Below are 23010 nucleotides of genomic sequence, written 5' to 3'. Positions count from 1 at the left end.
TGTTCCCGAGACCCTAAAACCAAAAATAAATTCATACAAACCCACACACAAACGGACAGACACTTTCATTTTGGAAAATCCCCCAAAATCTTGGTTTTGGAATAACTGATAACTGGTCATTTATTCCCACCGGCCCCAACAGCTCCAATTTTCTAAATTTTCTTTCTAACACTTTCACCGCTTTTTCACCCAAGCCAATTGAAATTATTTAAGTCTTGGTGGGCAATACTTTTACTTTTTACTTTACTTTTTTTTTGATCGGACCATTCCTGCAGATTTTCAATTCTGCGGCTCTATATAGTGATCAGCAAATTCAATAGAGTGCAAGAGGGATGGAGATATATTCATACATACGAAATTTCACTAGCGCCAACTAGATTTCACGTTATGTGGCGTGTTAGTGAAATCTCTTAAACAGCAGATTGGAATGCACGGTAGATGGCGCTTTTTTAACGGGTGTCTGAAAGTCGAGGTCGTCGACTATAGCGTTTTCTCTTGTTTATTAGTAAAAATGAACAATACCCAGAAAATAAATATTTTTTTGACGGTGTGCTTGAATATACATTTCTGAGTTTCACAATGATTTTTGTTTGCAGTCTGGTGCATATTGCAGAGGCGGTTTGTTTGATGTTTACCTGAATATTTTTGTTAATTAAAAATGCGGCTGTTGACAACATCAAGGGTAAGCATATTTTACCCGTAGAAATCGGCAAAGCTTTCTTTTGGGGCATATTATGTGGCCTCAAGGATTGCGATTTAGATGAAGGGTAAGTGGATTTCGACAATTGGTTTACCGATGCGCCAGCTGTTTTTCAACTTTTGGTGTTGAAAAAGTATCCTAATTTGGGTGTGGATTTTTTTTGGGACAATGCTTGGCCTGGTTTCCGATTCGCTGGTTCGCTTTACACATGTAAGGCGTTCAGCCAGCTCACCTGGCTCAAGCTGGGGAAAAATCCCCCTCCATTTTTGGCCGGTCAAGCGACCTACGTTAAGTGTCAAACACATTTTGCTTGGCAATTTCTTGGGTCGTTCGCTGTGGTTTTCCCCACACGCTTTTTCCGAGACGTCTAATGCTCTTGTGTCTCAAGTCGTAGGCGTTGCCAACTCTAATGAAATGATTCATTTCCGCTTTCCGCTCTGGCTCTGTTTGTGTGGGTGTGAGTGTGAGTGTGAGTGTGGGAGTCTTCCGCTTGACACTTTCTTTCCGGTCTGGTTGTGTGGTTGTACGTGCAACCGAGTTCTTGGCGGACTCGCTTCGTTGGCATTCAGTTGGCCACGTTGATAAATTTGTGTAAATTCGTTTTAGCCAATTTCAACACACACGCGAGCGAACTAATGTCCTATGGGAGTTGTTTTCCACCTTTTTTGTACGCTCAACGGTGTGCGGTTTGCTTATCACGTCTTTTTCTCCATCAAACGATCGGTGATAAATTTGAAGATATATTAAGTTCACTGGTTTCACAGCGGGATTTGTCAATGAGGCAATTGCTGTAAATATTTTATTGGTAGCTATTTAGCTGGATGTTTTGCAAGTTACTTTTTCAGTCCTGGCATACAAGCTGTTGAACGGTAAATAAATAAACGCCAAGTTAGTGACTATTTACAAAGAAAACACGAATAAATATTGCGTTTAATATGTGCAAAAGAGACAATGATTCTTAATTTAAGAACGTTTTGTCCCTTGAATTAAAAGTATTCCCCTAAGAAAGCGAAGTGCGAAGTTCCAGCCCTAGTTTTATGTGCTCTCCTATTTCCTTTCGTATTAGTATAAGTCGTTAGCTCGATCTCCAAAGAACACGACGTGAGCTTTTTTTCATTATCCCTTCGTGTAAGTAAACGAAGTAAGCCTATAAAATTAAGTATTTCAAAAAGCGGACAGAATGTTACAGGTCCAAAAAGTGTTTACGACTCTATAAAGTGAAAATTCTTCATTACACTCAGAAAATCAGGATCACTAGCCGAGTCGATCTAGCCATGTCCGTCTGTCCGTATGAACGCTGAGATCTCGGAAACTATGAGAGTTACAATACTGGGATTAGGCACGCAGATTCCTGAGATTCCTGCGCAGCGCAAGTTTGTTTCAGTAGAGTGCCACGCCCAATCTAACGCCACAAACCGCCCAAAACTTTGGCTCCTACAGTTTTGATGCTAGAATAAAAATTTTAACTGAAATGTAATGTTCTCATCAATACCTATCGATTGACCCAAAAAAAATTTGCCACGCCCACTCTAACGCCCATAACGCTTAAATCTGTATACCGCCGGTAGGTGGCGCATTTTAATCTCGCTTTGCTGCTTGCATATCTCCATTTAGCTGAGTAACGGGTATCTGATAGTCGAGGTACTCGACTATAGCGTTATTCCTTGTTTTATTTCTATTACTTGTAGAGTAACAGGGTATTCTAGATTGTATGTAACAGGTAGAAGGAAGCGTTTCCGACCCCATAAAGTATACATATTCTTGATCAGGATCACTAGCCGAGTCGTTCTAGCCATGTCCGTTTGTCTGATGAACACTGAGATCTCGGAAACTATATTACGTAATCACGTTTTCGGTGATTTTTAAACCCCCCTGGTGATCAAAAGTTATCTTTCAATAAACACCAAAATGAACTTCTTCGCCGCCCAGCCATCGAAAAAAATGTTTCTCTTCCATACTTATTACCAGAATAATTGGAGGGAAATACATTTTTTTATAAATTCTTTAAATAAAAAAATACATAAAAACAAGAAAGAACGCTATAGTCGAGTACCTCGACTATCAGATACCCGTTACTCAGCTAATGGGACCAAAGGGAAATGGAGATATGCAAGCAGCAAAGCGAGATTGATATGCGCCACCTACCCGTGATCTCAATACATGGTTATGTGGGCGGTAGACAGATTAAGGCGTTATGGGCGTTAGAGTAGGCGTGGCGCCGCCACAGGCTTGGGCGGCTTGTGGGCGTTATAGTGGGCGTGGCATATTCGCGTAACAAACTTGCGCTGCGCTCAAGGCTACGAAATCTAAGTCTGAAATCCCAATTCTCTATCCATGATATTTTCCGAGATATCCGCGTTCATATTTACGATTTTTTGAAGTTTGTGGGCGGTTTGTGGGCTTTAAAGTGGGCATGGCACCCTCCTGAAACAAACTTGCGCTGCGCAGTAATCTCAGGAATCTGCATGCCTAATCCCAGTATTGTAGCTTTTCTAGTTTCCGAGATCTCAGCGTTCATACGGACGGACGGACACACGGACATGGCTAGATCGACTCGGCTAGTGATCCTGATCATGAATATATACACTTTATGGGGTCGGAAACGCTTACTTCTGTCTATTACATACTTTCCGACGAATCTAGTATAACCTTTTACTCTATGAGTAACGGGTATAACAGTTTAGTATAGCACACGGGGAAAAAGGGCTTGAATTTCAAGATGCTAGGTGTGCCAACAGTAAAGTTCAGCAATATATTGTAAGTGCGACACTGGCTCAGTACGTTGGGTGTTCTCTCCTCGCGCGAAAGGCACTACTTTGCTCTTATCGATGGATAAATAACAAGGAAGAACGCTATAGTCGAGTAACTCGACTATCAGATACCCGTTACTCAAAGGGAAATGGATATATGCAAGCAGCAAAGCGATATTAAAATGCGCCATCTACCGGCGGAAGACAGATTTAAGCGTTATGGGCGTTAGAGTGGGCGTGGCAAATTTATTTTTGGATCAATCGATATATATTTACGAGACCAATACATTTCAGTAAAAATTTTTTATCTAGCATGAAAATTGTGGGCGTCACAGGTTTTCGCGGTTTGTGGGCGTTAAAGTGGGCGTGGCAAACTTTTTTTTGGGTCAATCGATAGGTATTGATGAGAACATTACATTTCAGTTAAAATTTGTATTCTAGCATCAAAAGTGTAGGAGCCACAGTTTTGGGCGGTTTGTGGGCGTTAGAGTGGGCGTGGCACTCTGCTGAAACAAACTTGCGCTGCGTAAGAAGCTCAGGAATCTGCACGCCAAATCTCAATAGCCTAGCTCCCATAGTTTCCGAGATCTCAGCGTTCAGTTTGGATAACAAAACCCAGTTTTTTCGATGATACGTCGATTAAAAGTTTATGAATTTGTCATGTATGGCAGCCTATGACATGCCCATGTTAATTTTATCAAACATTTATATGAAAATAATAATTATAATGAATTGCTGGTACTGCAGGGAACATTCAAAACAATATACAGTCCATACTGACTTAAACCAATATAAGTCTCTTACTCCATAAAATGGAGTCAGTAGACTTGAATCAAGGCAATTTTTTCTGGTTGTAGGGACTTAAATTTAAAAACTATTCCTCTGAGTGTATTATTCCTGATAACCGAAGCTGATATTTCCCATTAATCAAAAAATGTAAACAGAAATTAATAACAGAAAAATAATTTTGCTGCTCAGTTCCCTTTGAATTCCCCTTATTTGGCCGACTTATTGTCCAGATGGAAGAACATAGCATTCCTGTTGTCTTTTTAGTGCACTTCTATTTTGGTTTCGAATTTTTGCAGAAAACTTACTCCGGTACTTGAGCTCTCCCCTTTCCTACATTTTCGCGTTTTCAACTAACAGCGTAGCAAGAAAAAGTTTTGTTTCGGAATTTCGGTTCTTCTGCGCCTTGAAGAAGGCTACAGCTGCAGTTGCACTTCAGAGACGTCTCACAATCGCCACAGGAGTAGCAGCTGCTCCTGCTCAGACGCCTCCATCTCTCCATCGCTCCCTCCTCCAGATCCTGATCTGGCTCTTGAGCTCCGGCCAATAATAGTTGAAATACAACACCGTAAGAAACAACTGGTTAATACCACTAATTAATGCACATAGGCGACATGGACTTTCCGTTAATGTTGAACCTGCTGATTCGGAACAGACCACATACATAGGTATATAAGATACAAAATTTATTTAAAGTTTAAAAAAAGTTGTCACCCTTTGGGCCTTTCAGAGCTAAAAAATTCGGATTTAGTACGCAGATTTCACGGTTTCCTGTGGAGCACAAGTTTACTTCATCGAAGTGGCAAGCTCACCAACGCCAATAACGCAAAATCTGACTGTCTAAAGCCCACATATTGTTTTGATTATCAATACCTATTTACGTCCCAAAAATTGTTCAAATCGGACCATTCATTCAAGAACTATATGGTGTACAATCTTGGGAACAGTCGCTTTTCTGCTTGCATATACCCATCTCCTTTAAATTCCGCTTAGCTTAGTAAAGGGTATGTGATAGACAAGGCCATCGACTATAGCTTTTTCTCTAGTTTCATCTCGAGTTCTGGTTAATCGATTTCGGGCTTCAATGACTCTTTTTACTGGTAATAAAGCGATACACAATAAAGAGTTACAAAAGTTAATACAGATGCTAGCGCGAAACATGGATTAAAAAACATTTTAAAATGCAAGATTGGAAAATAGTAAAAACTTTAAGCGAAACTAAGAAAAGCACAAAATTCGAGAAATGTCAATGCCTTGCAGCTGCGATTTGACGCCGTTTGTCTTTTTTTGTGGGGTCCTGTCAAATAAAAATGCCAACCGTTCATAGGCGATTGACGACCTAAAGCACGAGCAAAATTGGATTGGTCCGATGGATCCCTGGGCCGCCAAATGAACGAAGTGGTCTTTCGCAAATAAACCGCAATGTTAAAGCCATTAAATAAAAAAGTAGTTGGCAAATATGTACTTTATTTCGTAGGCCACCCTATAAAGACTTTATACCTATGCCTCTTTAATTTAACAACTTACCAAGAAGAGCGTGTATCATTAGAACTCGAAGTAAAAATCCAAATATGCCCAAAAACAGAGCTGCTGGTCTAAGAAAACCTGACCCTGCATATATAGCTGTAACCTTAAACCATCCCAACAATACTACGAGACCAAAAAGCTTTCTGATTCACAAGTATACTATCTAAATAGGTTTTTTTTCGGTAGAGTGATAATTTTTCGCTGTGTAAAAAGGCTAAAGTGCGCACCGGCAGGAAATGCCAACAAAGGTGCAAAAGTTGTCCTCCCAAAGTGGCCCAGGTCTGTTCTAGGTTCCTATCGCTGCGTTTCTTCATCCTTCCACATTGGACATACGCCAAGTTGACTGTGGGCATCTGCGTGCGAACGAGTGTGTGTGTTACCAGAAAAGTTTGGCGCTGAGCGTTTTAATTTAATACACGAACTTCGATGGGCGGCGGCGAAACTACGACTCCTTTTGCCATTTGAGCTCATCCAAGTGGATTGGCGGTGCATTTACTTAAAGTCAGGCTTGTTGATTTGTTGCACTGGCAACCACTATTGAGCAATCCACATTCCCTAGCGATGGGTTGTGTCTTCATTCTCGTCTTCTTTTTTGACAATTAATGCAGGCATTTGACACAGAAGCGAAAGAAACAAGGTGGTATGGTAAAGGGAAATATTTCTTGACAACTCCCAGGTGTCATTCAGGTGGGTCAGTGTCTGAACTTCCCCTCACTTCTCTTTATCCATTTGCTTTCCTTTGGGGAGTTCGCTTTGTGACCAGCTCAAAGTCCTGCCAAAGGAAAATTAACAATGGCCAGAACAACGAGAGTTCACAGCCACATTTGTCCCCAAGAAGAAATATAAAAAGTTCGGCAAACAGAAAGCACACAATTCGTAAAAAGAAAGTAATCATTCCCCCTATTTTAGATTTAAGCTGCGCTTGATTGGGCTGTGCATATGAAAATTGCACGAACTTTTAATCAACAAAGTGGGACACAAATCGGTTGGCTGGGCCCAAATTGAATAAAAAGCAGAGATTCATAATATCTGACAGTTTTGGTTTGAATTTAATTAAAGGAAAAATGCTCTTCAGTCTCATTCTTCGATTTAATTTTTAAGTCCCAATCTGTGTGTGGCCATAAATATCAAAAGCATACACCAAGTTAGCTTTAATCGATGTCTTCCGTTCTCAAGATGGCCTTCCCGTTGTCTGACGCATTTTTCCTTATAATTTGTCATTCTCTTTGAATCTATCAATCCGTATTACGATGTCCTTGGCTTTCCTCGACTAAATTCTCGCAGTGAGCGCAGATGGATGAATTGATGCCTAGCATTGACTTACTGATAAGCCCAGGGCTGGAAAAGAAACTGAACTGAAACTGAAACTGAAAAGAAAAAGAAACAGGTGCCGGACACCAAAAGCAGACGGGCGGAGCCGCAGTGACACGGGAAACGATAAAAAAGGACAAAGCCTAAAAATAAAATTCGTGTCCGGTTTTTTACGACTGGCTGACAAATGAATGCGTAGACAAATTTAATGAGAGGCGGAACTGTCATTTCTGTTTCGGTTTTCGGCTTTCGGTTTAAAGCAAATTTATGGACCTTGGGTCCATTGGACCTTTCTTCCATCTTTAAACAATAACGCCCCATAAAAATGGCCGGGTCCGTTGCAAAGTCTACGTCTGCTCGTCGAGCGAAGGAAGCCAAACACAAAACAATGCACACTTACGGGAAGCGGAAAAAGGTAATATAAATAATAACAATAAAATATAAATAAATAAAATTAACTCATAACCACTTCGACGACCGCAAGGCACGTCCCATGCGCCGTATAGCCCCCGCTTTCTGGTCGCCGAGTGCCCATCTCGTTCGCATTCGGACCGCAGATGAAGTGAGCTAACAACAACATTATTTAGTGCGGCAATGGACTTGGGACTTCCGCACAAAAAAGGACCATCTTAATTTTCCTTGCTGACCAGCGGATCCCTTGTGGGGGTGTGCCCTGGTAATACCAGGCTGGTATGCCCTGGTGGGCCCTGTGTGTGCGAATGCATGTGTGTGCCTCAACTTTTTCGCCAACGAGGATGGGATACGGATACGAATTCAAAAATGCCGCCACGAAACCTTCATTTATCAAGTTGACATTTTAATTTATTAAACAAAATGGAACGAAATGAAATGAGACGCAGGCAGTGGCACTGGTGAAAGAGGGTGGGCTGAGAAAGTGTCGGTCTAAACCCAAGATGGGTGTAGGCTTGCCTGTCCAGTCCTTAAGTTGGGCGCCCTGCCCCGTATTCGGTTACCAACAGAGCACATTGAAGCAGAATCCATTTTATTGGGTACTGCACAACGTCGGTTTAAGCATGTTTAAAAGTTCCCTAAAAATGTATCCGAATACACACAATCATCATAAAACAAGAAAGGAAGTTAGCTTCGGCAAGCCGAAGTTTCTACTTGTTACATACTTTCCGACGAATCTAGTATACCTTTTTACTCTACGAGGAACGGATATAGCAACTAGGAAACAACTAGTTAGCAACTAGAAACAGCTATTACCAAGTATAAACACACTCGACCATAAACATGAATCAGAAAAACAAGATGAGCATAGCAAAATAAAATAAAAAGTCGCTGATATCTTAAGCAATGATGCCTTTAAACACGTTCTAATGGCAAAATATTTGAATTTATTAATAACAAGAAAGGGAGTTAACTTCGGCAAGCCGAAGTTTGTATACCCTTGCAGTTATAAGAAATAATTAATGTTAGCAACACCATGTTAAATTCTTAAGGCTTGTTGCTAGCTTCATTGACATTTGTGTAAACTTAAGTTCCTAATGCTGAAAAGTTAAAATATTCTATATCCCAGAGTAAAAGAAAATACTATCAAACACAGCAAAATTTTTTTAAAAATAATTATTATTTAATTATTTCTCTGTCCGTTTCTTCGACAGCTATAAGTTAGAGTCGTCCGATTTTTATTAAATTGAATTCGGAATTCCTAAGAATACAAAAAATGATATTTCCAATAGAATAAGATAAAATGTCAAAAAACTCCGAAGCTATAATTTGTTTCATATTATTTTCCCACCACTTTTCCGATCGTTCCTAAGGCAGCTATATGATATAGTCGTTCGATTTTGATAAAATTAAATTCGAAATACAAAACGAATTAAAAAATGTTATTTCCAAGCGTAGGAGGTTATATGTTAAAAAACACCAAAGATATAATTTTTTCAAATTTTTTTTTTCCGATTATTCCTACACTCAGGGAAAAACACCGTGCTAAAAACAAGTACAAACAGCCTTGATTTAAGAAAAATTGCATGCTTAACATTTAAGAACGTTCGTGCTCAAAAAATTCTGATATTGAGCACTTTTTGGATTTTTAATGTCTGCCAACTCTAAAAATTCCCAACTGTTTATTCTGAAAGTACTCGGTATATAAGGCGCATACATTAAACAATTTTAATACCCGTGAGCGGCAAGTCGTAAGTAAACTTAAAATATTAATATTATTTATATATATCTCGATTATTTCGTTTCAGTTTCCAATACTTATTTCTCTTACTAGCATAAAATAAAAACTCATTTTAATTTCATAATATTTATATATTGATTTAAGAATTATTCGTCCTTAAATCATGCCTGCAACTTTTCACTTTATTCTTAAATCGTTCTTGTTTTTAGTCCAAATATAACTTGATTTGAGAATTATTCATACTAGGTTCAAGACCGAAAGGTTCTTAAATCTAGAATTTTGGGTGTAGAAAATTCGTGCTCAAAAGTAGTATTTTGTTCTCGCGTTCTGTATTTTCCATGCTTGGCGAAGTTTTGACACCGAAAATACTAGGTTCAAGCACGAAATACTTGATTTTTTTTCTGAGTGTATGGGATCCGGCTGTTTCCGACTTATATACTACCTGCAAAAGAAAGAAGACTTTTGGGAAAATTTCAGCCCGATAGCTTTAAAACTGAGAGACTAGTTTGCGAAGAAACGGACGGACAGACGGACATGGCTAGATCGACTCGTCTAGTCAGGCTGATCACGAATTTATATACTATATGGAGTCGGAAACGTCTCCTTCACTGCGTTGCAAACTTCTGACTGAAATCATTATACCCTCTGCAAGGGTATAACAAGATCAAACTCTATAGTTCAGTGCCTCAACTATACCCGATACTCACCCAACCAACTTTGAAACAAGAAACAGTGTTGCGTTTGTTGACCAATTTTAAAATAAAATTTCATGGCATATCTTTTGGCGCGGCACCTAACGGGTGGCGCCACCTAGCGGATGATAGATGTACTACTGACCATACAAGGACCACTTCACTTATAAGCTTTTATAGTTTCCAAGATCTCAGGGTTCATACGAACGGAGAGATAGACATTACTAGATCGACTTGGCTTGTGATCCTGATCAAGAATATATACTTAATATTAATACATACCTTCCTACGATTCTTATAGACCCCTTTACTATAAGACTAACGGGTATAATAACAGCTTCGTTGATTTGACTTATTCGTCCAATGTGAGATCGCTTGACTGTTTATACTTAATAGGAATAATTGGTAATTGCCTAGATTAGAGGCCTATACCCCAAAAACAGAAACAAACCGCGATCTCTAAATAATTTAGGTGAAGAAATTTCTTGCCGGTCAGCCATGGCTCTCCAGCAATCGAATTTTAAAGTTGCAAAGCTTGCTATAAAAATAAAGTACACTCAGGGAAAAACGCCGCGCTAAAAAGAAGTACAAACAGCCTTGACTTAAGAACGATTTAATGCTGAACTTTTTGAGAACGTTCGTACTGAAAAATTCTTAAATTGAGTACAATTTGGATTCAAATAAGATCAAGCAGAAAAAATTCTTAAATGAAGTACAGAAGTATTCAAATTAAGACTTATAATATTTAGTTCAAGACCGAATAGAACTTAATAATAGCACAAACATTGCTTGGCAAGTTTATTTGAAAAAAAAAATTAAGTTCTGGTTAAAAAATTTGGGACAGGTAATAACTGGAAACATTCTTATATACTTGCAATTAATTTAATAAGGTAAAAAATATTAATTTTTCTCAAAGGGTGTAAAAATCTTCTTCTTCGATAAAGGGTACGATTAGACTATAAAATTATTTGATTTAAAAAAAGTTACATACATTTATGGCTAGCATTTTGAAATGCTAATTTAAAAAGATTTTTTTTCATTTTAATGAATGTTAAATTTTAATCGGCTGACCGTAGCTTTTGGATTTCTTGACGTTCTCGCCGTTCTTTCTAAAATCGTGAAACGGTCACGCTTGTCTTATAAGCGTCTCAATTGACTTAAGCGTTTTCGCGGCACTGTGAATAAAATTGAAGTGAACATACAACATACATAAGTGAAACCAAAAATGATCAAAATGGCTGAAGAAGAACGTGGAGAGGATCCTCTATATAAACTTTTAAAAAAAATGGAAATTGAGGAAGTGCATACATTTCTAACAGGTAAGAAAAGCACGCGCTTTTTGGTGCAATTGTAATATTAATATATAGCGGTAAAACATTGTGTGTGTGTATATACACATGTGTGTGCGTGTGTACTTTTTGCGATTCAGAAACGCATTCCTGCCCTATTTGCTTTATAAATTATAAAATATGTCTTAACTTTAAATATGTATATAAAATGTACATAAATACGTTTGTAATAAGCGGTAATAACATTTCCAGAATCTCAGAAATTCTGTAATGGGTTCTTTCACAAATAACTGTAAGCACGTGTTTCACGCGTAAAAAGAGCATACGTACAAACAAGTGTACATACATATATATAATTTTGCCGATATTCGGCGACATTCCGTTTACATAAAAAATAGGAATAGAAACGCCGACTAGTGGCGTACTGGTCAGCACAGTTATCAAATTTCGTGGAATTACATTATTTCTTGAAAAAGGTCCGGGTGTGTTTCTATTCCTATTTTTTATGTAAACGGAATGTCGCCGAATATCGGCAAAATTATATATATGTACACTTGTTTGTACGTATGCTCTTTTTACGCGTGAAACACGTGCTTACAGTTATTTGTGAAAGAACCCATTACAGAATTTCTGAGATTCTGGAAATGTTATTACCGCTTATTACAAACGTATTTATGTACATTTTATATACATATTTAAAGATAAGACATATTTTATAATTTATAAAGCAAATAGGGCAGGAATGCGTTTCTGAATCGCAAAAAGTACACACGCACACAAATATGTATATACACACACACACAATGTTTTACAGCTATGTATGAATATTATGTATTACCATTCCGTATCTTTAGCTTAGTTGAGACGCCAGCTAATAATATGTGTATGTTCATAAACTTTAACTCCCTTGTCAATATCATCAATTAAACCTATATTTTTACTTTACTTACATATTTACATAAATTTAGATATTTATGCGCATCAACTTAGCTGCAAAAGTAAACATCGAGCAGCTAAAATACATGAACGCCGATGACATTAAGGAGGCAGTGCCTCCATTAGGTCTGCGCATAGAGTTTAGACAAAAACTCTTCAGATGGAAGGAGTCTGAGGTACGTTATTAGCCAAATAGTTCAAGAATAGGGTTTAAAGTATTTTTAATTTGCAGGGTGGAGATGAAGACCAAATTGCGCCACTACCCTCTTTTGTCAAGCCAGACATCAAGGCTCCCCTAAAGTTCATTTTGAATATGTTTGCACTCCTTACTTAATGAGTCTCAAAAGGGCATGAAGATTTTGGAACACGAAGAGACTCATCTTTATCTTCCCCAAATGCTTCGGGACGAACTTATTTCTGTTATAATAGAAGAGGCCATGCTCGAAAACATTACGATTAGCGTTCCAGATTTCCAAACCTTGCTAGAGGAAATATGTTTTGTTCTCCCAAGCCAGATAAACGTTAAGGTAAAAACATAATGCTATAAATAATTTGATTTGCTTTTCTTATTTAGAATTTAATTTTAAAAAAATATATATTTATTTTTATACCCTTGCAGAGGGTATAATAGAGGTTTCAGACCCCATAAAGTATATATTCTTGATCAGCATCACTAGACGAGTCGATCTAGCCATGTCCGCCTGTCCGTCCGCTTCTAGCAACAATTCTTAAAAATTTAACATTGTGTTACTAACATTGATTATTTCTTATAACTGCAAAAGTATACAAACTTCGGCTTGCCGAAGTTAACTTTTTTTCTTGTCTTTAACATTTTAAAAATATATTTTTGTTTTTCAAGATTGATATTGATTTCGACCTTATGTATCCTGGAAAAGGTTTTCATTTGCTTTCAAAGTAGCAAGAATTTCGGCAAAAAAAATGTGTTATTACGAAGACAACATCATTAATGAACATTGCACAGCCCAACTCTTGCTTGTTAAAAACTGCACCAACATAGGTAAGCTTAACATTTCTTGTTATTTAATAACTAAGCATAGAAAAGTTTGAATTTATTTTGTGATTCACTGTTTTTATACTAATACTGTTTTTATACTAATACTAATCATATTTATACCCGCTTTTTTGACAAAGCGAATACTATACCTTTTATTTGTATTATAAATATATAATAATAAACTATTCTAATATAACAGATGCCCAGGACTTCATAATCGCCACATTGCTGAATGCTGTTTTGCCCTCATCAGCCCCCTTCAAGAATGAAGATGGAAAATGTACAAGAAAGGCTACAATACTGGACGCGCAGGAGAGTTTCGTGCTGAGACTAGTAACTATTAATGACTTAGATATTCAATTGGACCGAGTCATAAACAAGTATTACAGTTCGGGTCTTAAATTACAACGTATTATTATTGTAGTTGGTCTTTTCGATTGTGAGATCAACGAATTTTAATTTAATTTATACAATACACAATAGAAAATCGTATCTTAAATTTAAGTATATATAGAAACAATAAACATGTGAAATAAAATTTAAGCCAAAACAACAGCTTCTTAAGCGTATATAGAAAATGTAAAATAAAAATGTAAAATAAAATGAATATCAAAACAATAGCTTCTTAAGCGTATGTATCAACTGTAAAGTAAACATGTACAATAAAATGTAAACCAAAACAATAACTTCCTAAGCGTATAAATGTTTCTGAAATTGAGTTTTACCATACCTTGTTTTAAGAATGGGGGATCCGGTATTAAGAACTAACAGTTCTTAGGTCTGGCATGATGTGATCTTAATATAATAATTATTCCTGCTTAACTTAAAATGTATATTGTCTTAATTTAAAAATGAAATATTCTTGAACTTAGTATTTTTACTCTAGCTTCAAGAGTATAATTTACTGGGTTTAGTAATTGTTTGTGCTTAAATCAAGCCTAAAATTTTCTTAATTTATTAATAAATCGCACTTATTTCAAGTATATATATGTCTAGACTTAAGAATACTTTATTATTGTTTTGAGAAAGCTCCATACTTGATTTTATTCCTCAGCGTTCTTGAGTCGTACTGAAACCAAGAATTTGCGGACTTGAAAATTCGTGCTTGAAAGAAGTATTTTGTTCTTTGGTTCTGTATTTTCCATGCTTGGCGAAGTTTTGACACCGAAAATACTAGGTTCAAGCACGAAATACTTGATTTTTTTTCTGAGTGTAGGCTTTTCTATGACTTGTTGTAAAAACATATCGGCTTTTATTCGTTATCAACATAATGAACATTCTAAAACATTTGAGAAAACTTATATATTGTGTTTTTATATTTCGAAGACCATAGATAACCAATATATTGGACATTCTACAAAATTTGAGAAAACTTATATATTGTGTTTTTATATTTTAAAGACCATGGGAACCCAATATATAAACTTTTGTAGGAGAGTCCTAAGAAATCGCCGTCCAAGGTGGTCCCTTGTTTTGGTTCTATATGATCGTTACACTTGATATTTTGTGACCATCTATCCTTGATAGATGAATGCTGAAATCTCGGAAACTACAAAAGCTAGAAATCGGGATATTTCATGCAGGTTAAGGGGTTCCTGCGCAGCGCAGTTCTCTGACGCCCACAAACCAAAGAAATTGTACCCACATTCTTAAACATTTTTTTATTGGGTAAATTTTGTTACCCTTGTTTTGTCAATATCATTTTTAAAATCTGACAACTCATAAAAAGTTATGAGCAAAGAACGAAATATCCGCTAGATGGCGCAGTTTAAGGCAGTGGCTTTGTTGTTTGCATATGTCCTTCATATCACGGTACACATTTTTGGTACATGAGTAACGAATTCTTTTCTGTGTTCAGCCAGAAAGCAATAAAGGGAGTTTCTTTGCTGGGAGGTTCCATAAAGTCAATAATCGTGAGGAAGTCCCTCTGGTCAACTCATGACCGGCAGTTCAAGATGGACATAAGTTAAAGCGTTCACTTAAAATCAATAATTGCGGGACTCATTTACATTTTTTTACGATTTTCTTTACAAACTCCACACTTAAGGTTACCTACAGTGCTCCCAACAATACGTCTCTCAATTTAAATGTTTTCTTATGGTAAAAATGTCAAAAGCGTGTCACTGCGGGTTTTTCCGCCTCCTTTTAACCTCTTTTGCTAAAGGAAAAAGGAGAAATTTACGCAAAACAGGAAAAACGTAATATTGTATATTAAAATGGCAGCGGTGAAATGTGAAATAAAATAAAATATAAATTCCGGACTAGGCCAACAAAAGGTGCACAACCGCGAACCCTTTCCTTAACCCACTCCTCCGCCACCACCCACTTAAAAAGGCCAAGAAGACGTACTGGCTTCGCCGAATGTGGCGGGAAAGTTTTTCAACTGTCTGAAATTCGCTAAGAATGTTCTTATTTATGACTGAGCCAGAGAGCCACGACCACACCCCCATTCACCCTGCAAACTTGTTCTTTTGTTGCCACCACCGCTGTCGCTCAAAGAATCCTCATTTTAATGTTCAAAAATGTTGATTTCGCCGTCCATTAAAGCAACTTAGAGTGTTGTAAGCAACAACAGCGACAGTCGGAAAATGAAAATCAGGGATGGCCAGTGGCAAGGGTTAACAACCATTGATCAGGGGTCAGCGGGGCATCTGGTGTTGGTCATTCGCATGAATGGCGGTTGCTGAATGCTTTTGAGCGATTTCTGTACCTTGATTCACTTGGCCACCGCCCCATGCCATTTTCCCCGCTTTTCCTGTTCCGCACGGGTAGCATCTTGTGGCACCACTCCCCGGGCTTTTCCAGCCCTTGTCCTATCATACCTTTGGCGGCGTAAATTGCTTTTCATTTGTTCAAAGTAGGAAAGGAGGAAACCGGGCCAGGCAGCGGGGTGAGCTGGAAAAGTGCGGATTGCCGGAGAGGAGTGGGAATGGCTGGCCGGCAACAGCTGTCATTCCGTCGAGCGGAGGCTACAGTTTCGACTGGCCTTAAAAATATGAAATTTACCCACTACGACGACATCGCCCTTGCAAAAAAACGTTTTACAAATTGAAACAACATTTCCTCCTGCAAAATGAAAGAAAACGAATGAGCAACGAGTGGTAGCTGAATGGTGGTAGCCAGGTTGGCAATGGTTGTCCAGGAAAAAGGGAGTGCGGTGGCAGGTCGTTGCATGAATGGTTGGCAAAGTCAGGGAAATGGCAGTGGCATAATCATAATCTCCAATATGCTTGTGGCTATTGGTTATTGGCTTAGTACTGCTCTAACTCAAAGCATAAGAGTTGAAAGGACTGGTGATGGTTCCTTTCAATGCAGTTGTAATGAGCCAATCTTTGATATGGTCAAAAGTAAATTTATTCATCGTTCGTACTACCATTAAAGCCATTCATTGCTCTGGCAGCGTCTCGTTTTTTATTAAACTGTGGAAAAGCGCGTTGGTCGATGATAGTTCCTGATCCAGCGTCGTATAGTACTAACAACCCAAATGGAGTGCATTGCAAAATATCAATGTTCTAATATTCGCCATCCCAAAAGACCGTCGAAAATTGAGAGTAGCGTATGCGAAATGAATTCGACTAAAATTTAATTTGAGTTCTAGAATGCTCTTGAATGTCCATCAGTCTGCAATTGAAGCATGAAATTAAAGCAAATCAGGCAAAGGAAAATCTAACGAAATGCTGATTGATTCGAAATACAATTACACAGAGAAAATTATGCCGTAAAATGCGACGCTCTAGGCCCACACAAAGTTTGTATGAAGCATTTTACTTTTAACATGTTTGCATCTAAAACTTGTGCCAGTTTTCTCTGTGTACTAAATAAAGGCATTAATTTTACGTAACTAATCCGCTGTAAACTTCTCATATGTTGAATGTGAATTAAATTGTGTCTGCACATGATGAAATAAAGTTGTAAATGATTTAATTTGCGCATTCACTTTTAATAGCGTGAAACAATGAATAGGGCTTGAATAAGCTTACACATAAATGGGTTAATTCGTACAATTTATTTCCGCCGCGACATTCACCCATTAACCCCTTGTCGACCACATTCGCCTTCCCCACCGCAGTCGCACACTCCACTCCACTTTACCAATACCCTTTCATGGCCGCGTGTTTCGGGATTGACGGCTTCTATGGTGCTTTTACCTTGGGACAACCACTCTCCATTTATGTCCACCTGATCCACTGCGGCCACCTCCGCGTATCCATTCAAAATGAATGTCCATGGGTTGTCCGTGGGTTCTGGACTGGTGGGTTTTTGCTGGGCCGCGCTTTTCCTGAGGTGGGTGGCGATGGCAATGCATTCACCGTGTTACCAGGCCGAACATTAAGCAAAGTGGCCAGCGTTCCATTTGCAAATGGCACTGCCTGCTTTTGATTTTAATGGTTTTGCTACTTATCATGTCCTACAACGAACTGCAGTAAGCGCAGTCACGATACAAATGGAAAGTAGGCAAAAAATAGGGGGAATCGAGAATAGGGGCCAGCTGGCCACAACGGTAGCGTGAAAAAAGCACCCAAAAAGAGAGGAAGAAGCAGGGGATCTTCAGACCATTGAAAACTCAATATGGCGGAGACCAGCTTGGCCACCAAACCGACTTAGAACACTTTTCTTATTCTTTAAGTCAACAATTTGCACGACTCGACTACAGTCGAGTGTCTCGACAGTTATATACCCGCTATTCAGCTAGCCAATTATTTTTAACACAATGATACACATTCACAAATATCAAAGATATATGTATATATATAACACTAGTTGCTCTAAGAATGATGATGGTAGATCACAAAAAAAAAAAATATTTTTTTTTTAAATGTTTTTTTTTAAAGAAAATTTTTTGGTATATTTGATTTTTGTAATTATATTTCGAGTTGCGCTGATCCATATTAGGTGATCTATTTTTTTTACTACTATAATCTCACCCTTTAATTTTGCCGAATAAATGAATAGGCTACATTGGGTATATTGTGAGCTACAAATTGGCAACCTTTAAAAATGCGGAATTTTTTAACAATTAAGTGCCTGTAAGGCGTCTGTTAATATCTCAAAAATACAAAACATTGCAATTTTTATTCAACTTAAGCAATATTTGTTCTCGGTTAGTATGTTGTGTTTTGATTTTTGGCTTAAGCAAATGCTGTACTTGTTAAAATACTTTTTATTATACCCGTTACTCGTAGAGTAAAAGGGTATACTAGATTTGTCGGAAAGTATGCAACAAGCAGAAGGAAGCGTTTCCGACCCCATAAAGTATATATATTCTTGATCAGGATCACTAGCCGAGTCGATCTAGCCATGTCCGTCTGTCCGTCTGTCTGTCTGTCCGGATGAACGCTGAGATCTCGGAGCAGATTCCTGAGCTTCTTACGCAGCGCAAGTTTGTTTCAGCAATGTGCCACGCCCACTCTTACGCCCACAAACCGCTCAAAACTGTGGCTCCTACAGTTTTGATGCTAGAATAAAAATGTTAACTGAAATGTATTGGTCTCATCAATACTTATCGATTGATCCAAAAAATTTGCCACGCCCACTCTAACGCCCATAACGCTTAAGTCTGTCTGCCGCCGGTAGGTGGCGCATTTTAATCTCGCTTTCCTGCTTGCATATCTCCATTTCGCTTTGGTCCCATTAGGTGAGTAACGGGTATCTGATAGTCGAGGTACTCGACTATAGCCTTCTTCCTTGTTTTTACACTTCAATGCTACTGATGAGTATAAATCGTTATTTATTAAAACCAGATATTTCTGAAATCAGGTACTTTTACATTTTTCAGAATGTTTGTGCTCGGTAAAAAAATTTGTTTTAAAACATTTTACATTTTTATTCTGAAACCAAGCACAAAAAAGAGATACAAAATCAAGCATAAATCGCGCTTAAGTTTAGAAAGCTTGTTTTCAGAGCGGTTGTTTCTGATTTTGTAAGCTGGATCTACCCAGCGGCCTAAACTTTGAGGAATATTCCGATTTTCAAATATTTTTACCATAAATGGGTGTTGATAAACAAAATCCCAAAAAACGCTACCTTTACAAAATCTTTAAGCATGTAAGCGCCGCACATTGGGATGTTATTCCTTGCGGTACTCAGGAACCCCTTGAATCTGTACGCTTAATTTAACTTTTTAATTGTTATTGTTTCCGACCCACGGGCATAAAAATGTAGGCCTATTTTTTAAGTAACGACCTAAATCTGTGAATAGGTTAAAATTTCAATTTAGGAAATTTCTACTTTAACTATTAGTTTTAACAAGGAAGAACGCTGTAGTCGAGTACCTCGACTATCAGCTACCCGTTACTCAGCTAAAGGGACCAAAGGGAAATGGAGATATGCAAGCAGTAAGGCGAGATTGAAATGCGCCTCCTACCCGTGATCTCAATATATGGTTATGTGGGCGGTAGACAGATTTAAGCGTTATGGGCGTTAGAGTGGGCGTGGCAAGCTTTTGGGTCAATCGATAGGTATTGATGAGAACAATACATTTCAGTTAAAATTTTTATTCTAGCATCAAAACTGTAGGAGCCGCAGTCTTGGGCGGCTTGTGGGCGTTAGAGTGGGCGGGGCACTTTGCTGAAACGAACTTGCGCTGCGTAAAAGGCTCAGGAATCTGCATGTCAAATCTCAATAGCCTAGCAGTGCTACGGAATTCTAAACATAAAATTCGCTTGTACCCCTAGATCCAATCTTTGATTTCGCAGCGAGACTTTTAAATGGTCCCACTAACCAGCGCTACACGATCCCATAGAGTAAGAATCAATATTTTTTACTCTATGCCGATCCTACACATTTTAACTACTCTACACTTTCCACCATTAACTCATTAAGCCCGCGTCAGCAAAATATTAAAGCTTTTAACTTACACGAGATTTTCTACTGTAGTCCAATAAGTAATTATTTTATCGCATGTAAAATCATTTTTGTCACAAAATTGTATATCAGAACTTTTGTTTCAGCAGTTTTTTAAGAGACAATTGGTCATTAATATCTAAGTTCAATTGAGTAACGAGTCGAGAGAATCGAATAAAGCGTTCATTCTTGTTTTTAACTATGGTATTTAGAGAAATTGCATTAAGTAGGTGTGCGTAGGATTTCAAAATAGAGATCTGCATAATCATATGTTTTCATACTCTTTGAAAATACCCTTTCAACAACACATAGCATACACTCCGAAATCCAAATGCCCTAAGTGTCCAAATTTCCTTAAATTGTAGGTTTCATGACCAAACAATAAAGGAAGTTAACTTTGTATACCGTTGCACTTATAATTATTAAATTTAATTCAAAATGCTTAAAAATACAGAAAATGATATTCCCAATAGTATAAGATAATAAGTCAAAGAATACCGATGCTATAATTTGTTTCATATTATTTTCTCACCAATTTTCCGATCGTTCCTATGGCAGCCATATAATATAGTCGTCCGACTTTGATAATATTAAATACGAAACTCAGAACTAATTAAAAAATGTTATTTCCAAGCGTATGAGGTGATAGGTTAAAAAACAACAAAGATATATTTAAGAAAATTTTTTTTCCGATTATTCCAGCTGGTTCCGACTTGTACACTACCTGCAAAAGAAAGATGACTTTTGGAAAAGTTTCAGACCGATAGCTTTAAAATTGAGAGACTAGTTTGCGTAGAAGCGGACGGACAGACTGACAGACGGACATGGCTAGATCGACTCGTCTAGTGATGCTGATCAAGAATATATATACTTTATGGGGTCGGAAACATCTCCTTCACTGCGTTGCAAACTTCTGACTGAAAGCATAATAGCCTCTGCAAGGGTATAAAAACGAGCCAAGGTCACACAATACCTTAAGTTTGAGTATAAACTAAACAAAAAATGTTTATATAAAATTTAACATTTTAGGTCATATAGACCAACAAATTAGATAATTTATGGCCTAAAAATTAGGTATTTATAAAAAGAAAAAAACAAGAAAATACGCTATAGTAGATGACCTCGTCTATTAGATACCCGTTACTCAGCTAAAGAGAGTACGAGAGGGATGGAGATATGCTTGCTCGTGGCTAGCGCCACCTAGCGCCATAGCCTATAACAACAGCTAACCCATAGCGCCCCTAGTGGCTTGGTGGCATATTAGTGAAAACAGCTGGTTTGCCGCATTTTTTGTGCAATCTCGGTTGCCTTCCAAAATGTTGATTATAATTTTTTGGGTGTAGATGGGTTATGACAATAAGAACAAAATTAAAATTTTTAACTTACACTTTTTTCTTAAAGATTTTTTTTTTCTTAAAGACGGATTAAAGACGGGTTCTATTGTTATGGGCGTGGTACTTTGCTGAAACAAACTTGCGCTGCGTTATATGCTTAAGAATCTACATCCCAAATCCCAACTTTATAGCTTTGATTGCTAACAGTATCAAAATGTTGTGTGTTTAATTTCCGATGCCTAAGTACAATACCTTTTTTGAGTTTCTAGAAAACTGTTTCTACTCTTATGTGTATGACGTTTTTAAACAAGCAAAAAAGCTTAAAAAACCGTTGGCCATAATTTGTAAAATATGGTATTTAGACAAGTTACGTTAAAAAAGAGTTTATATTATTACAGATTCCGTTTCAATGACATGTTTGCCGATTTAGTAGTTCAGAAGCTGTTTTCCCCCTTAACTAACAGGATTTTTCAAAAATTAATTAGAATTTCTTATGACTATCATCAAACGAAAACAAAGTGTATTTATTTAGCCAGTACAATCATTTTTATATCATAACATTTGTATGTTGAAGATGCAGTCGTCACGACCCCTTACCTCGTAAAGAAGTGTTTTTGTTTGATATCAGAAGTTTTTGTTTTAAACAATGGTAGTTTTATTCACTTTTGCTGTTACTGTATGCAGCACTATACATAGGTGTAGAAATCCTTAATCTAGGAACTTAAATAAAGGGTGTGTAGTTAGTAGTAGTTTTTTTAGTTTAATGATTTTTTTATTAAACAGATTTTTAGTCTTAAATTTTTGATGACAAACTTGTGAATGTTTTTCTTTTACTTAAAAAGTTTCTAACAAAATGTTATTCATACTGAACTGAAAGGGGTTGCACTTTTAATCGCTCAATATCTTCCAAACCTTAATTTTTTTGAAAAAAAAGTGTTATATATCAAAAGTTGAGAATTTTTCAGGGTTATATATATTTTAAAGTTTAAAAAGAAATCGTTCAAACCAACTTTTAAAAAATAGCCAAAAAGTGATCAAAAATAAAAACTTTTAGCTATAACTTTAAATCTATTGTATTAAGACATACAGCACGTATCTGTAGCATTAGTTGCTTAAAATCTTGCTATTTTTTGGATTTCCCGCAAACTAGCGTGTTTTTTTAAAAGTCATAGAACAAAAGTTTTCTATTTTGAGCTTCTTTTTACACATATAAAGACCCTAAAACCAAAAAGGGATTCATAGAAACCCGAAAACAAAGGGACAAACATATTCATTTTGAAAAGTCCCCCAAAATCTTGTTTTTGGAATAACTTTTGAACGGATTCTTACATATGAGGTGTCATTCAACGTGTATTCTCAGTAAGAATATAACTAGGTTAATAGTCGAGAAATAGCGATAAATAAATATATAATATAAATTGTGACTTTTAGACTTTCACCGCTCTTTCTTCTCAACCAGTAAAGATTTCTATAGTTAAGGTATTCAATCTTCTTAGTTTTTACGATACCATTCGATTGGTGCATAATTTATTACTATCAGACCATCACAGCAGATTTTCAGTTCTGCGGCTATGTATAGTTGTCGCCTTCGGATACTCTCTGGTGCGCTTCGTCACTGCGTGGACTGCCGTCCACAGCGATTCCCTTGTGAGCTTGGGGTGTTATGGGAGTTCTG

General features: G+C 37.3%; 2 protein-coding genes across 3 annotated transcripts in view; both read left to right on the top strand.

The window, feature by feature from the left end:
* LOC108007883 (chaoptin) overlaps window positions 1-23010 on the top strand; it is a 381371-nt gene that overhangs the window by 175828 nt on the left and 182533 nt on the right. The window lies entirely within an intron of this gene.
* Window positions 11037-13844, top strand: LOC136116926 (uncharacterized). Of its 2 annotated transcripts, none has more exons than XM_070997673.1 (5): window positions 11037-11237; window positions 12198-12319; window positions 12376-12670; window positions 13003-13161; window positions 13358-13844. In XM_070997673.1, the coding sequence occupies exons 1-3, from the start codon at window positions 11144-11146 to the stop codon at window positions 12475-12477; spliced, it is 318 nt and encodes a 105-aa protein (XP_070853774.1). In that variant the 5' UTR covers window positions 11037-11143; the 3' UTR covers window positions 12478-12670; window positions 13003-13161; window positions 13358-13844. The 2 variants fall into 2 exon arrangements, with proteins under 2 accessions (XP_070853774.1, XP_070853775.1); XM_070997674.1 differs by having other exon boundaries at window positions 11040-11237; window positions 12176-12319.

This window comes from Drosophila suzukii, chromosome X (assembly GCF_043229965.1).
Source record: "Drosophila suzukii chromosome X, CBGP_Dsuzu_IsoJpt1.0, whole genome shotgun sequence".
Taxonomy (NCBI): Eukaryota; Metazoa; Arthropoda; class Insecta; order Diptera; family Drosophilidae; genus Drosophila; species Drosophila suzukii.
Note: the sequence above shows the minus strand (reverse complement) of the source record. Positions and strands in the feature narration are given on the sequence as shown.